Source organism: Pistacia vera, unplaced genomic scaffold, assembly GCF_008641045.1.
Source record: "Pistacia vera cultivar Batoury unplaced genomic scaffold, PisVer_v2 Contig906, whole genome shotgun sequence".
Classification (NCBI taxonomy): Eukaryota; Viridiplantae; Streptophyta; class Magnoliopsida; order Sapindales; family Anacardiaceae; genus Pistacia; species Pistacia vera.
The window spans coordinates 189897-207310 of record NW_022196786.1 but is presented as its reverse complement, the minus strand read 5'-3'; the positions used below and the strand labels follow the sequence as shown (position 1 = coordinate 207310).

The 17414-nt window shown below is 34.3% G+C and overlaps 1 protein-coding gene across 4 annotated transcripts; it reads right to left on the bottom strand.

Annotated features, from left to right (window-relative positions):
* Positions 1 to 1102: 1102 nt before the first annotated feature.
* LOC116119811 (lysine-specific demethylase JMJ706) lies at positions 1103 to 9618 on the bottom strand. Of its 4 annotated transcripts, XM_031405737.1 has the most exons (12): positions 9201 to 9618; positions 8147 to 8198; positions 6688 to 7072; positions 5582 to 5738; positions 5280 to 5499; positions 4219 to 4272; positions 4056 to 4135; positions 3686 to 3963; positions 3146 to 3541; positions 2653 to 3068; positions 2229 to 2513; positions 1103 to 1973 (listed from the first exon to the last, which is right to left on the bottom strand). In XM_031405737.1, exons 2-12 carry the CDS (start codon positions 8147 to 8149, stop codon positions 1605 to 1607), a joined length of 2643 nt encoding a protein of 880 aa, XP_031261597.1. In that variant the 5' UTR covers positions 8150 to 8198; positions 9201 to 9618; the 3' UTR covers positions 1103 to 1604. The 4 variants fall into 4 exon arrangements, with proteins under 4 accessions (XP_031261597.1, XP_031261595.1, XP_031261598.1 ...); XM_031405735.1 differs by lacking the exon at positions 8147 to 8198; XM_031405738.1 differs by lacking the exon at positions 8147 to 8198 and having other exon boundaries at positions 2229 to 2510; positions 9201 to 9617.
* Between the last annotated feature and the right edge of the window lie 7796 nt (positions 9619 to 17414).

Below are 17414 nucleotides of genomic sequence, written 5' to 3'. Positions count from 1 at the left end.
CCCGGGGTGAAACCCGGCAAAGTTTCCGGGTCTCGGGTTGGCCGGGTGATAAAAACTTTTAAAATTCAGCAAATACACCCCTAAAAATTACGATAAGTCCCTCTAAGTTTGAAATTTATCTAACACACCCCAAATGCAAATCGACCGGCGACTGATTGGCTGCGGCAACATCCAAGATGCAACCTAAATCGTCCCTTGAGCCCATTCCCATTAAAATACACCTAAGATCTGACCGAAATAGGTTCGATTTCGGCCAGATCTCACCGACGCTGTCGTCGACATTCCAGGCCAGATTTTATCGACACCGGTGTCGGCAACCCTCCCCATCACCCAGAAATTACTCCCCTCTTCCTCCCAACCAAAACCCACCTTACCCCACCCCCGTTAGCCTCGCCAATCGCCGGAAAAATCTCATTGTTGCCGCAGCCAGTTTTGTTCGATTTTCGGTCGATTTACTCACCGAAAATCAACTCCGTCACCACCCTTGCATTCATCGAAACTTTATCTTCAAAAGCCCAAATATTTCGACCGTCAATTGTTCGCCGATCATCCTCCCAAATCCTAGGGTTTTTGATAAATAGGAAAAGTATAAACCCGGCCCGTTGAAGCTTCCAGGTCCCGGTTCAACCGGCCAGACCGGGCCGGGTTTTAAAACATTGGAAATATAAAACTTTAATGAATAATACATCCCACCTGAACCCTATTCAGATTTCCTATCTTTACTGGACCACCCCTTTATTTTGTTTAATATTTTTATTACAATTGCTGCGATGTTCAGTTATATAATATATAAACCCGTGTTTTAGGTCCAAAACTTGGACCTCACAGTCACTATCACAGATAAGGCCTAAAATTCCGGTAAAGCATCAATATCACATTCAATGAATAGACCGTCTTTTGGTAGACATTGTGCGAACAAACAAACAAAAAAACAAAGGGCTATACTTTATCAACTCATCATTTAATAGTTGAATAAAAAATAATATTACTACTATCATCTGCAAAGACCAAGCATTATCAACAATGCATGGCGCTAATGGGGAAGCTCGTTTCAACATGACCAACTCTCAAATGGAGAATAATATATAATAGATGCCAAAAGGAGGAAAGAAAAGAAAAGGCATTTAATTTCTATGTATTTATTCATGTAGTCCATTGCTACAAAAAGAATAAAGAACCTAGCCAAGGAAGCAGCAGACTGAAGTGTATTACATCAAAGGATTAGCGGGAATACCCACTTCCCCTTGACAAAAATAATTTTGACTGATTAATTAAAAAGGAAAAAAAATAGAAACCCAATTTACATCAAAGTTACTAACCCGATTTCTAATTTCAGCCTTGCAGGAAGGAAGGTTCTCCTGCCAAAGACGGAAAAACACCCCGGCCTGAGAACCCCAAGAATTGTCATCAGTGCAAATTGCCCCAATTCGAGACCCCTGCACAAAGAATTAAATTGTCCTAAATTTTGTTAATTTTTGTCGCTGCTCCCAGAATCAGAATCAATTTTGTACGTTCTGGTCTTCGTGTTGTTTCAACCCCATTAGAGAAACTGAAGTTAGCAAGTCAGGCTCAAAGGCTTCTCATTAGTCTCTGCAATCTAAATTTCAATTCAATCTTCTGCTGCTATCTGATCCTAGAATTGATGGGCCTCTAACTTTAAGACGCTTTGGCCCAATCTCAATAGGGGGTGGTTCCCTCATGGCTTTTCCGAAATCGTGCTGGAACCTATCATTTCTGTGGTTTTCTCGCTGTTTACTCGTCGTTTCCTCCTCGGTCAACTTCTTAAATTTAATAGATATAGGAACGGTACTACCTCTGGCAAACTTGTCCCTCGCGCCACTTTCTGAAGTTTCTTTATAGTTAGAAGAAGTATGACTAACACTATGATTTGATTCATCAGATCTGGAGCACTCTGATGGCATTAGTTGACCACACCGCCCAATAGGTTGGACTTTCTTCAGTCGCTTCAGCCCCTGTTTTGTTGAATGAGCACAAAATAAATTTTCATCGATCAATAATTGAGGTCCAGCATAAATAGAAGAGAATGCAAAAAAAAACAGTAAGACTAAAAGTAAAAACCAAAGCCAAATACAGGACAAGGAGGTACAAGTTTGATAACTCTCCAATTCATTGGTCAATTCCTTCTTAAGAAACCAAAGCTAACCCAAAATCATATGAAGTATATAGCTAGCATCAGAAATGAAGCTCAGTGATTCATAAATTAATACCTGATGTTCTGAATTCTTCAAAGACATAGCTTCATTAAAAGTTCTTTTCTCCACTTTCAATGATGAACGACGCTTAACCCTAAATATCTCTGAATCGGAATCATCACTGCATTGATCCACAGCAGCCCTAACATCGGATCCATGAAGATTGTTGCCATGGGTACTTGGGCGTTGGTTATGTCGTTGAGAGGATAGATTAGATGCATATGTGGTGTGCGATACTCCGTCAGCAAATGTTTTAGCGTCAAAACTCCCAAGGTTAAAATTAGCTTGCTCATGTACCTGCTTTAGAAAGTATAAACTTCAGAATTTTCAAACAGTAACATAGTAGGTACTTTATTGAGTGCAGGAAGATATACTAGTTACAAAGAAAACATATAACATAAAGGATAGGCACATTCGGATATCAAGGAGCCAGTCTTACATTGTTGGCTATGTGTGAGCTTTCCCATGCAAATGAACAAAGAGTCGATGCAGCAAAAGAAAGAGAAGCTTCTGCAAGTTCAGATCTAATATATTCGGTGCCATGGCTCAAAGTAGGCTGTTTATGACAGCTATAATCTAATCTTGCAGACTGATCTTGAGTTCTTTCATAACTCTCAGGGTTCAGTTCAATGTTTATCCCACAATAAGGAGAATGTCCATCCTCAACACCATGAAACATATTTGATGATGGAAAAGAATACAACTTATACAAGTCAACACCAATTTCAGCTTCCTGTTTCTCCTCCAAAACTCCTTCCTGCTCAAACTTTTTGGCTGCAGCCTCCATTTCAGCTATGTCCTCCCTCAAGAAAAGTGTAAAAGTTCTCCCACATGAGAAGTCAAGGGACTTGGCATCTGGAATTGGAAATAAAATCACTATAACAAACAAATAACTTAATTACTAGCATCAAGAAAAAGACAGTAAAACATACCATGGCGGAGGCACACAGGATGTGAGTAACAATTGCAGTTAAGGAAGGCAATATAACAATCACGTTTGCAGAGGCTGCAGAGAATAGTTCCATGGTTATTTGGAAAAACATCAGTACATGCACCTGATTTCATAACAGACCAGCGAGCACGATGCAGGAAACGTATCAGATTCACAAATGAGACCTTAATGTTATGGTGAGAAACAAGGTCTGCAGATGAATAATCTGAGTCTTCCAGCAGTAAGCTAGTATACAAAAGCATTGCTTCTTTACACAGAAGTTCTTCATGAGGAAGCAGAGGCATCCTACTCAGATGTGCATAACGCCAGCTAGCTACAGCCCCCAAAGGAAACCAATCTCCAATTGCAAAGTTCACAGCCTCCCCACAATTGAAACCTGCAGATTTAAAAAAGAAAAGCATGATATTATAGTATAATAAATATGCAAAGTAGGTCAGATATCACTGAAATTTATAATTTATGATTAATATTATTTTCATCTGTTTCCAGCATGCATTGTCAAAGCTTATAGATATTTTACCATGACTGAACCCAGCATGATATGCTCTGGGGAAGGTAATGATAAACTCCCCAGGCTTCTGCACAGCCTTATATACTGGGACATCCTGTTCTAGTAAAATATTTGGAGGAAACAGAGTAGTTTTTCCCAAGAGTACATCAAAAGCTCCATCCTCTCCGTCAGTTGATAGAATATCATTGGTATAGACACGTTCTCTGACCACCTTTTCAAATTTTAAGGCTGCATGACCCGGAATTCCATACCAAGTTTTTGATGCACCACAGTGATGATAATTAATGCTGCAACAGAATAAGTATATAAATGGTTTTTACTAGATGGATAAACAGAAAATATAATTGGGTGCCGTGAAATAAAAATAAGTGATACATACCTATACAAATAATGATCTTCCACATGCCAAGCAAACATACTAAACAGCATTCCGATGTAAAGCATCGGATCAGTTACTCCCTGGAAAACACTCAACATTAAACAATGGAGGGCAAATACTTAATACAAAATTAATTACAAGGGAAAAGTTATACTCTAGTTACCGGAATTGATGTGTCCAAAAGACGCAAAATGGACTTGGGTAGCCGTGAAAGTTTCTGAAAACACACAGGAAATTTTAATATTTAGTTGACAATTGGTTAAGAATGCATAAAAAGTAGTTTAGTAGTGATATAACTTTATGCCAAAGATTAGCTGTGTATTCAGGGAGGGAAGTAGTAGAAGAAAATGATATATCATACAAAAAGAACATGACACTTTTATATTAAGAAATTGTTGGTCTACAGCGAAGACTCTCTATCTCCTAATATCTAATACAACGCACTAAATCAACATATGTTAAGCATTTTTGCTGCTATATACCATTCAGTAATTGTTGTCTCCTTCCTCATTATCTTCCCTCTTCAGTCAGGTAGAATATTTTAAGCATTACATCATAACATGCTATAAGGAGAATCAAGTTGTGACCATCATAGGGTTAAATTATAATGGTTTTAAAACATGGGAGAAAGGACACAATTCACCCGCAAATCATAGCAAAGGATCAGCCATTAATGTGGAAAGTCAAAGGCACTGAATCAGATATTATGAAGCCCCTGCAACAATTGCAGGAGATACAACTATGTCCCCTGCGGCACCCAATTCTGCAGTAACTGATTGAAGATCAGATCTTAAGGCTGGACTGTAGGCACGTTCTCAAGTGTACATGTGCCTAGATTAAAAGTTAATTCTTGGTATGCAATCCCTTAACTTACAGTTCATTGAAATTAATAAAATCCTCATAGATCATGATAGGCTAAATTTACTTTGTTAGTTCTTTAAAATTTTTTAATGGGCTTCCAAATGCTATGTCACAAAGATGTGTCATGTACAGTGAGCTATCCCTGAGGTTCGGTTATACTTGGTTAAGTTGAGAATCGTTTATATACCAATTCATATTAGACTTAGAAAAAATGAACTAGCAGAGAGGGAAAACCGTAAAAGCTGTAAAAATGAAGTTAATTCTACCTCACAAAATCTGTTGTTGTGATAGAGATAAAGAAAAAAACCCATATCAAAAGAAAAGAAAGCACAAAAGAGATAGAAGAGGTGATAAAATCAAGACCTTCAAATTCCACTTGCTATTTCCAAGCGCATCACTAGAAGAAGATGAAAAGGCACTACCATCAACGTCACATGCATATTCAACAGTTTCTGTCTTTCCACAAGCAATTTCATACCAAAATTCCTTTTCCAAGTACGTGGCAGGAAGACAGCCAGCACTACAATATCTACGAGCAAAAACCTTGTTCGCCATTTTCTCGAAATCACGAAATGTGTAATTTCTGTAATTTTAAACATACTCAATCCCTAATATAAATTATCAAGCCAACAAATTGTTTGTTTTCTAGAATTAAAAAAACTAACCTGCCACTCATGGAAAAAGTAACTTTGTCTTCAGCATCCCACTCAGCAAGACGAAGAGGTTGTACTCTGGGTGTGAATTTGAATCCTACTTTCTCCTTCATCAATACAACCCCGGCAGGAACAGAAGCACTCAAAGGAGATATAATCTTGCATATACCTGAAGTTTAAGTGAAGATTCAAATAGTGAAAAAGTTTTATCTAAAACGAAAACTACTGAAGGTAAAGATAACAAGACTGAAATAAAACATTATATGTTAACTCATAGTCATTGAATGATGTGAAGCTGCTACGAAAGGAAAAACACTAGTTACTTACAATACTGGCAAAGACAACAACAGATGACATAACTATAGGCACTTCAAATATATCCTTATGCTTACAACAAGAAGAGTCAACTTTCACAATTAAAGGCCCCCCATTCTCCTCTCACCCAATGCATTAAGCTTAATAAATAATTCTCATATTTTTCACATAAGAATGAACTAGAGCCACCCAAATGAAAACAAGTACAGACTAATGATGTTTGGAAGAAAAGTAAGAGCTACTAGAAATAAAATACTAAAAGAAAAGTTTGGACTTTGGACCATTGAGTTTGGAACGAACCCTGGCCTTTTGGATCAGTGCACTTAATATTAAATGGGTGATTAACACAGTTTCTTCCACTAAATTTGCAGTGTTATTTTTTTCACAACTATATTATTGAAAAGACATTTTCAACACTCCATGTCATAGTTCATAATCAATGGTTAAAACCACTAATTACAACATAGGCTTAGTTTACACATTACAAAACTAAGATCAGAAAACATTCCAATCAACAATCAAACTAATGATATCACTTATACATAATCTGTAGTTATATATATGAGGAAAAAAACAACATTGGAAATGAATGGAAAAATATCAAGTCCTCAAAGCATAATATATCATTTACAATTTGCGAATGAGATTTGACCAAAAAAAAAAAATATATATATGTAGTTTTACTTTTGGTAACAATTTGAAAGAAAATTATTTAGTTGATAAACAACAGGAAACTTTTACAATTGTCAGAGTACAATCACAAGAAAGCATGAGGAAGTTCGAAAAAACATATATGCAGTTACCATATCGTGAAGCTTCTGGAGCTATTTTCTGTAAATAAACTAAAGGGTCCTCAAATTCATCCTTTGTTGGGCAGTACACAGGACATTCTGGGATCTTTTCCGTCCATTCTAGATCTTTAGTGTCAAACTTATCGACCTTGCGCTTCGAAAAGACATCCTTCCCACTTGACTCACCACTTGACCTAGAAAATGAATCTGCATTCCCATGTACTCTAATTCCACATGATGCTGAAGCTTTTAAAGAATCTCCTCCACTTCTAGTCATCATATTCGAGACACCTATAGTCTCACCAACGGTTTCTGATTTTACTCGCTGAAGTCTTTTACGCTTCAGAAACTCTAAGGCATTTTTAGCCTCTTTGGACAAGCATACCCTTCCTTCCACCTGTAGAAAGGTAAAAACATGTAATAAAATCAGAATAACAAATAGGTAAACCATGATAAAAGTAGACAAGACAGCACATGAGATCACAAACATAAATTATCCTCCAACACTGGAATACCAATGACATAGAGGAAAAATGATTGAATCACTTCACCACAAGTTAGAAAAATAAGCTAGAGCTCCATAAACCTATTATCTTCCAGTGGATAATGACAACTAATTCCTCTAGGGCAATAATTGCGCACAGATAAGACCACTTTCTATAAAATTAGATAACTCAAATGGGAGAAAGAAAATCAAAAGAAAGAACGAATGACAAAAATATTTAGAATGAAAGGTCATTCATACAAAAATTAAGGGGAACACACTGGATTAATTATAAAAAAATACCATAACCAAAACCTATTTTGTCAAGTGCGCAAAGTCCAAGACCAAAAGGAAACCAACCTCTATATAGGAAAAAGATATCACAATCTAAAAGAAAACGGACATCCCTACCCAAACAGGAAATAAAATCCTATATTTAGGAACATAAAGCAATCCTACATTTAGGATTCTTACATCAGTTTACACCAGATAATTTTTCAATATCATATTACCACGTCAAATTTTGATGCATAACTGCCATTTTATGCACTGAAATGCTCCACCAAAAATCAAAAGAATTCTTTTACAAAGCTTTTAAAATGGCCAATATCTTTATTCCTTCTGCTAACTATGGAATCATTATCTACCACATCAAAACGATCAGAGAGAAACAGGGTCTCAGAACCACTTATAGTCATTGTACAAAAAATCCACTATCATACACCTCATATATGTCATCAGCAAACAGTTGTCAATTCCAAATCACAGATACTACATCCTGATCAACATCATCTAAAATATCCACATTCCTACTTTATTCCATCTTAAATCAACAGACTGATCCAGCAGTTTTGATGAAAAGATAATGACATTTATCGTGATGAACTCATAAAAGGGATTTGGATGTTAATTCTCAGGGCACCAAGAAGGGAAGAGAAGAAACTTTGACATCTTTCTTTGCAATGCAGTATGAGATAGAACCTCTACCATTCAGAGCAGTATTGAGGGCTCTTGCCAATCCACCCTCTTTATTATTAGCCTAGGCAAAAAGAAGAAGCTCCTAAATCACCACAGGGCTAAAGCAGAAGAAAAACCTAAACTTGCAAAAAATACTCCTCAGTGCTTCACAAGAAAAAAGAAAAAACAAAATCATCACAATTATGATGTTGAATTCACCTGCTTATTCTAAAGAGAAAAATGAGCAACAAATAAGCGTAAACCATACATTCAGTCCAAACCAATAAAAAATCTTTCACGAAAATTTCCGTCAGAACACAAGGATTTTATCTGCTCCAATCAAGATTAACTATAAATGAAAATATGGATAAGTCAACCATATGAGACCACAATGATTCGTCATTCTCGACACCATTAAGCTCAGAAATGAGGAATGGAAACACCCTTGTTCATGTTGTTAGTCTACAGTCCACATCTTCCTCTGCATATTTTCAACTACACTAAACGTAATTTGACCCAACAGCACATTGACCATTTCCAATCTTAGAAATGAAAATTTTAACTCATGACTTTCAATCTTATCCAAACAGTCAAAAATAACAACTGAATCAGCCAATATTCAACAAAAACAAATAAATTGCTTAACTCAAAAAAAAAAAGAAAAAAAAAAGAAGCATCTCCCATTATTGAGAAAAAATAAATAAATAATAGAATTACACAAATTTTATTTTAAAACAAGAAAATAAAATCAGCCACCGGAAAAAAAAAAATCCCCTGAGATACATCTACAGGATCGATTATAACATGAGTATTTTATTAATTCTTTTTAAAAAAAAAAAATAAATAAAATAAAAAAAGCTCTACATACATATAGATACCTACAACAATTGCAAAATAAAATTTTCTAAAAGATTGGAAAAAAAAGTTGGAACCAAAAATTAAGAAACAGACACAAAACCACCGCAATGTATAAGATCTGAACAACGAAAATGGAAAAAATGAATTAATTAAAATTTCCAAAATAATAAAGAAATTTGAAAAAACAGAGAAACGAAAAAGAAAAATTGAAGAAACGAACGCGTACCATTTCATTCCGCAACCGTTCTCGATACGTCTCCGTTTTATCTCTGAATTCACCAAACAAACAAGGATAAAAACAAGAAAAACCGAAAGAAATTCACAAAGCAAAGACTAGATCACGATCTTATCCATTGACGATCAAAGGCAAGTCTGAAACGTCAACCACATTCTCTCCAGAAACGGAGAAACGTAGTCAAACTCAGAGATCCAATTCCTTCAACAAATCAGCCAGAACAAATGATAAAAACACATTCGAATTAGCAACAAAGGATGAAATAAAAGTTTCCGGCGATACAGGGAAATTTATCGCCGGCTAAAGCGGTTTGCCGGTAAATAAAAAGTGGTTTACCGGCGAAAATGAGAAGAGAGAGAAACTGATGAGAGAGATGTATAAAAAGAGAAAGGCTTAGAAAACCGAAAAAGAGCTAGGAGAGGATAATTTATAGTTTTATACTGATAAATGTTATTATTATTTTCTGATTAAATTTTTTTTTTTAAATGATTAAAGTAAAATTTAATTAAATAAATTAAAGAGCGAAAAGTGAAGTGTGAAGGAAAGAAAGTGGTGGTTGTTAGGTGGTTCAACCAAACGCCTTGCCGGCCAAAACGCGTTTTTCTCTTGCGTTTCGATTCTATTTAATTTGGAGTTTGGACACTCCCGTTTTCTATACGTTTACGATTTTACCCATGTGATTTGTAAATTTTACAACCAAAACGAGATAAAGGATAAGGTATTGGTTACTTTTATTATAGGTGTTTTTGTCCACATGGGGGACGGTGTTATCGAAGAGTTATGGTTTCTGTTTGGGTCAGTGAAAAGAAAGTGGCTAGAAAGACGGAAATATCACATGTGCTTCTGTTAGCCGTATGAATGTGTCAAACGTGTTAATCTCACCGTCGAATTTTTAATTGCGCAATTTCAACGGTCAAGAAGTGATGGACTCTGCTAAGCCTGAGTTCCCAATCGCGTGTACTTTTCTTCATCAATCTGCCGATTTGTACAGAATCAGTTCTACCTACCTTATAGTTAGTTAGTCTGCGACTGAAGGACAATTCTACCCACGGTTGGTTACCATTTATTGCTACAACTACGAATGCTATTTTCGACATTTAACTTGCTAATGAATTACCCGGAAAACGTGACTGGATGTGACTCCAAAAGAAAGGATAACTCGACAAGTGTTCCAATATGGTGAACAGTAATTATACGTGGCAGCAGGATGAAGCGGCGGTTTTCGGAGTTTTGTGTGATACACTGGGTGGTGCCACGATGGAAATAGCTGGCAGGAATAACGAGGCCAGATGACCGGCACCAGCCTTTCGCTCTAGCGTCAAAACCTATGAAAACAAAATCCGTGAAACCACAGTTGTTTCCGGTTTCCGGTTACTTTTCTCTCTAACGACGTGGCTGATTCTTACTGGTTCCCTTAACGTTTAATCGTTTTATTTTTTGTTACGCGGAGGTTGGTCTCATGATTAGTTTTCCACAGTCAGCGAAAACGAAACTTTGGCGGCTCGGCTTTAATACCGAGTCAACGTTCCACTCTAGTCTCCGTCTCAACTCGGCTGCGCTGAGTACATTCGAGCCGGCTTCATCTTTTCTCAATCGAAATGGATAAATCAAAAGTTTAAGTAAAATGTTAGAAAATCAGCCTAATTAATTACACCGATTTTAAATAATTAATAACTATCTACAACAATAGTTAAAACCGTTATTTTGATATTCATATTATATACTAATTTAAGAAAGTAATTTGATTGGTCCAAAATCTATATTATATACTATAATAAAACTTTGTTGCTATAAAAGCGCGTTATTCTTTTTCCATTAATTTGGTTAAAGAAAAGCATATATTTGGGCGTATAAGATTAAGGAATTAATTAAATTAAAAAATAAAATAAATAATTTTTGTGCAAATTGCAATATTCTTGGCACCAGATGACAAAGGATCCCTTTTTTTATATTTCAAGTAACTGCCTGCCATTTGATAAAGGACGCTTGAAGAATCACCAAAATAAATTTATTCACATCACTCTTCAACTTCAAGCCTACACAACTTTGCGTGTACGTTTTCTACTCGCGCTAATGAGCCGAAACTTGTCATGTGATGGTTAATTTCGTAATTTAAAAAGCTTACACCATGGCCAAAGAGGGAGAGTTTGCTTAAGAAGAGAGTAGAGTAGAGGGAAACACTTTATCTGCAAAGTTCGGGAATTGGCGAAAATGCCTGGGTGAACAGTGAGAAATGACTTTAAAAACCTTCCGCTTTTTGGTATTGCGTACGTTTTAGGAGTACAGACTACAGAGTGTCCTTTAGCCTTTGATTATATAGAGAAGAAGAACGAAACTATTGATGTTGTCAGCCGTTGGATGTGTATGATTAACGGTTAGGATCGGGTTTAATTGACTGGCATTGAAAATTTTCAACCTTAAGTCCGTTTATTGGGATATTCTTAAACTACCCTTAAGGCTTGCATTTTTACCAAGAATACCCCTTACGGTTTTAAAAGTTAAAACCACATCACTAACAAGTAACACCCCTTTGTCCTCAATCCCGCAAGTTGACATTACAATTAAATGGGTAAAGTATTATAATACTTCTTAATATGTTATTCCACACGTGTTAAATTGAATAAATCTTTTAAAATTACAAAAGAGGATTAAAAATTAAAATAAAAGATTAAAAAAATGGCAAAGGGATATCAACAATATGATTTAAAATTGTAAGGGGTAAAATGGTAAAACTGAATAAAGTTATCACGAGAATGATATGTTTTTAAACTATAAGGGATATATTTGATAAATTTTGACAAAACTGTTTTTCACGTAATCAAAAACGCAATCTTTAGGGATAGTTTACGATAAAATCCCTCCGTTTATTTGTGTAAAAGATGACTTGGTTTTAGAAGACCGAGCCTGATTAGGAAAAGGGTTGACCTATTTATTCGGAGTCCATGAAGTTGTCAAACCTTTGGTTAAATGGAATGATTCAAAATATTAATGGTGTGTGGTTGTAATTGGAGCTCATTTATAGCACCACCGCCAACAATGAGTTAAAATGGGTTGACATCTAAATGCTCACAAAAACCAGATAATAATATTTTCGTACCAGATATTACTCTAAAACTGCAAGGCAGGTGAGGGGTGGCCTTTGGCCGATGAGCCTTATAATAAAATAGTAAATACTAAAAGGTCTTTAACAAAATTGACAGGATGTAGATTCATATAGGATAAAGGCTCAATAACAATATATATGTACTTTTCATAAACATATTATAGGTATAAACAGGAAGAGTGTATATTCCTAAAGATGACCCTAATTTTACTAAGTAGTGAAGTGAATATTCATTAAGGCATAAACTTTCTTCCATTCTTTTAAGGTGTAATAATGCATTTGCTTTCATAACCAAATACCTAATTAGATACGTGTTGACTTGAGCATCAAAGAGGACATGTCCGCAAATAGTTTTGTTGAACCCTTTAACCTTTTTTTGCCCGTTTTGAAGGTAAAAAAGTCTCATTCTCATATATGCTCTTTTTTTTTTTTTTTTATAACCAGGGTGTCCGGACTAGATTGCACACACCACAACTAATCACCAGAAACCATTGAATACCTTACAAGCTTAACGTTCCAAGTAAGCCACAAATATGGTAGGGGTCTCATGGTGGTTTGAACTTAGGAAGTCAATGAAAGGGCAATATGAGTGATTGGTTCCGAGTACTCTACATTTTTGAGGAATAGGATCGGTGGGTTCGGGTAATTCGAGGACAAATACACCCCCAATAGTTTAAAGAAAACAATTAGTCATGATTTCTACCTAGTTACTCGAACCTTGGTTTCGGTTTTGGTTTCCAGTTCTAGCTCTATAGGAACTGGAACCAGACTTGGGAATTCTTGGTTCCAATTTTCCAAAACTGAACTAGAGCCTAATAAAACTAGTTCGGTTCTACCATTTACCCATACTAACCCTTAATACCAAACCTTTTTTACCACCAAGCCAACCCCTTAGGGTTATTTTCTCATCAACCTAAATCTATGATTCAAACAACTTCATTCTAACCTAGTTATAATTGACCAAGGCTACCGGAAAACCACATGTCAACATTTTAAAATCAATAAAAACAATAATATAAATAAAATATTAATTAGTGATTTTTCAGCGTGATGGATGTTAATTCCAATGTAGAAATGGTACACACGGGCGACAAAAAGTGAGGTTAGATGTAATTGTTGACCAAGTTTTGTGTAGGAAATGCAAAATTTGGTAAACAAGACAACAAACAATCATCATCAGCTAATAATTAGCGTGGCTTATATTATATGGCTAATTGAGCCGATTAACTTTAAACGTTTTAGTAAGTTAATTAATTAAGTCTTAGGGCATAAAGAAAATGATACCTACCGAAATAGTTTCTAAAATTGTGTTAGCGCGTCATGCTTCGAGCATGAGAAAAAACAATGGATACGGTTCGTTTGTTGTTGATGACAAAAATATTTTCTGAATTTTTTATTTTTTATTAATTAATAAAAGATTAGGATCAGGAAAGATGATTCATCAAAATGTGTGGGATAGTTTTAAATAAATGTAATTTATAAAATTTGGATACAATTTAAATACAAATTTTTATTTTAAAAACAAGGGATACAAGGAATTTCATAAAATAGTGTTTGGGTAAAATGCTTTCAAAACAATTTTTGATATAATATTAAGAATGGATATAAAATTAGAAAACGAAAAAAAAAAATCATTTTGGTACTGTTTATTGTTACAATTTCTAAATAATATATCAAATATGTTTTTAATTTTCATATATTAGCATGACGGTTAATGAGGTTTACTCTCTTCCTGAGTTTCTAAATTCAAATATTAGGTTACATAACTTACATGGTGGATTAGTGGGTGTGCGCAAGCGGCTCAAACGCTCGATTACCAAAAAAAAAAAAAAAAAGATTCTTGAATGGATCATCATTTTTAACATTAATTTTACAACACAATCAATGGATCTTGGAAGAAATTATATTCTTCATAGAACGTCCTTAGAATGATATAATTGTTCTCTTAATCTTGGTGTGTGTCATATTCTAAATGGATGATTCCTTGAGGAATCAATTTTTATTTTAAAAAAAAAAAGGGTGAATCATTGAGATATTAAAAAAGTAAAATAAATAAATAATACATGCAACCTATCATAGACAACCATCTCATTCTCACCTACTATCTCTATCCACAATAAATTAAATAAATAATATTGTTATCCATAGTCCATACAATTGCCACAACAACACCACCAAGAGTTAATAAATTGGAATCTGGTTGATGGCAGGTATCTTAAAAGTAAATGCAAGTACTCCTTTTAACTAATCCTATTATTTTAGTACATAAAGTGCTTTCCTCATTTATCCACCAGACCAGTAACCATTTTCTTGCCATAATATCACTGATTCACTAACTTTCATAATCAAATTTTTATATAAATTACCAAAATTTTAACGTGCAAATCAAAGATAACGGCCAAATTATTGAAAGGTTAGGGACTTAGCCGGTGTGAGAGATACATTGTTTGACAAACTCTAAATTTTAGCTTTTAAAAAGAGTAATGCTACGCTACAAATTAAACATGATAATTCGTCATTGGTTAGTTTTTAAAATAGTTTCATTTGTTCATTTAAAACTGTCACGAATTATGAGAGAAAGTTGTAGACTTAACATTATGTTTTCAAAAGAAGTTTTTTGTTTTTTTTTGTAATTTTTTTTTTTTTTTTTTTTAATAAAATGAGAAAAAGTAGTGAAGTCTTAATCAGTATGCACATTGGTCTGATGGACAAAGACAAGGCGCGTATTGGATAATGTTGCGTCAATATGGGTGTCATGTGTGTTCCATGAATTTAGCAAGTTTAAATATTAAAAATTTTATTCTTTTAATTTAAATTCCTACTTGAAGAAAATAACAATGTATACTGAACCAAAGTTTAGAATTAATTTAATAATCAGTTTAATCGAAACATAGTAAATTATATTTTAGATGAAAAAGGAAAAAGCTTAAAAGTGTAACCAATCATAGTGTTTGAATGCAGTCCATGAACATTATGATAATTTTTCTTTTTAATTACCTTTATTTGATTAATAATTTTATAATGTTGTTATCATTGGGTCAAGGCGACATAATATTAAGTCAAAGATAGAATACTATTATACCAAAGTACATACATTGAACTCTAATTTCCTTTTCCTACTTTTTTATTTATTTATATTATATGAAGAGAAAAAAAAAAAAAAAAAAAAGAAGAAGGATTTGGAACTATGTTTTGTTCTTATCCTTCCTATTATTAATCCAATCATAAACATTATAAATAATCCGATGGAGCTTAAAACGTTTTCCACTCTTAATAAAAAGACATTAAAATTATTTTACAAACTGCAATGTATTTTCTTTTTTTCGGGTTTTGATAAATCACCCATAAATAAAGTTCAGCCCAAAATGTGATGAAAGAGAAGAACCGAGTTAACTCTTATTTTAGTAATGTAAACTCTTTTAGCAATGATTTGGTCGCCATCAATAACATTTTGTGTCGAGATGAGATATAGTAATGACAAGACTAAAAAATTCAACAAAATTAAAGGTTTGAGGAATGACTTGTTATTTTCCACAGAAGACAAAAATTCAAACTGAAAATCCAAGTTAAAGATCCACAAATTTCGTTTTCATGAGAATTCCCAAATGGGTCTTTAGAATTTTGTGCATACAGACAAGTACAAAAGCGTAGAGAATTTACAAGGCATAGCCGATGATACGATGACTGACACGTAAAAAGGTTTTGCCAATCTAGTCTTCTCTTCTATCACCTCAACATACGCCGCTCTTTGATTGAATTTCTGCATGGGTTGAACGAGTCGAGTCTACGGTCTCTACCCACCCGCGCCACCACGACCAAATCTTTGAATTTAAACTACCTATCAAACGAGGAACACCGTCAAAAAATCTTTCCAGATTTTCTAAATTTATTTATCTTAAGAGTCAAAATTCTAATAGCCTAACAACGACAAAGAAACAGCGTGAATGGGCATTGAAGATTAGATCCCAGTGCACCTTTGAAAAAAAGGAAGAAAAAGCGAATCCCAACTTTTTATGTTTTGATTTGTTCCAACACGTTAAAAAAAAAAAAAAAAAAAGAGAAAGTCACCATGTTTTCACACTACAATTGGCGTATAATTCAGTGCCACTATTTATTTTCTTATAGTCAGCTATGTACGCTTTTTGATACAAACACTATTTTACTATTGTTGTTGTTATCAATTTGTAACACAGTGTGAAAAAAGATTTTATTACAGTAACACGAAGATTCCCATTTTGTCACTTTCTCTATGTTTTATTTATCTATTTTCCACGTTCATATATGAATTGAACAAATTATATTATTCCAAACTTTATTCGTAAGTAACAGCTCAAATGAATTGGCTTTAAATTCTTTAATTCTTCTTCTGCTCAGCAACATGGCAGCAGTAACTTTTAGTTTGAATAAATTATAATTAAAATAAATGAATAATCCATGTGACTTATGTGGTCAAACCATCACTAGAACCAGCTAGCAAAACTTGAATATTTTTTATTATAATCAAAGCAAGCAATAATTGGGTGGATTTTGTCATATAGTTGGGCTAAAAATGGCTATATTAGGGATTGGATAGTGAGATATAAAAAAAAGTTTGGCGAAGACGACCGTGACTTAGACCTTTAAATTTCTCACTGGGTCACGAATATGAGTCAGATACAAATGAAAACAAATGCTTTAAATGATTGGAAAGGTTTCATTTATGCATAGATTTCCTTAGATATTGGCATCATGTACATTCAAGTCTATTTATTTTCCCCTCAATTTTCAAGTAATTTAAAAGTCTGACATCACCACACCCAGTCACTCCTCCATTCAATGCATTCTCTTACTATTCATTGTTGTACGGGGGATGGATCTCCATTTTGATTAATTTGCATTAGGGTGTTGAAATTTTTCTTTATTTGATGGAAAATCTTATTGGTCCACTAATAGGATAAGATAAGATTGTACTAAAATTTTTTTAATAGGAACTTCTAGGAATTAAAAATAGAGTTACTTGCTAAATGTCTATCATAATCCCCAATTTATGGAAAAATTAATCAACTATCGGAAATTTTAGTATTAAAATTCCATTCCTATTTCTCTGGCCCAAGCAAAGTCGG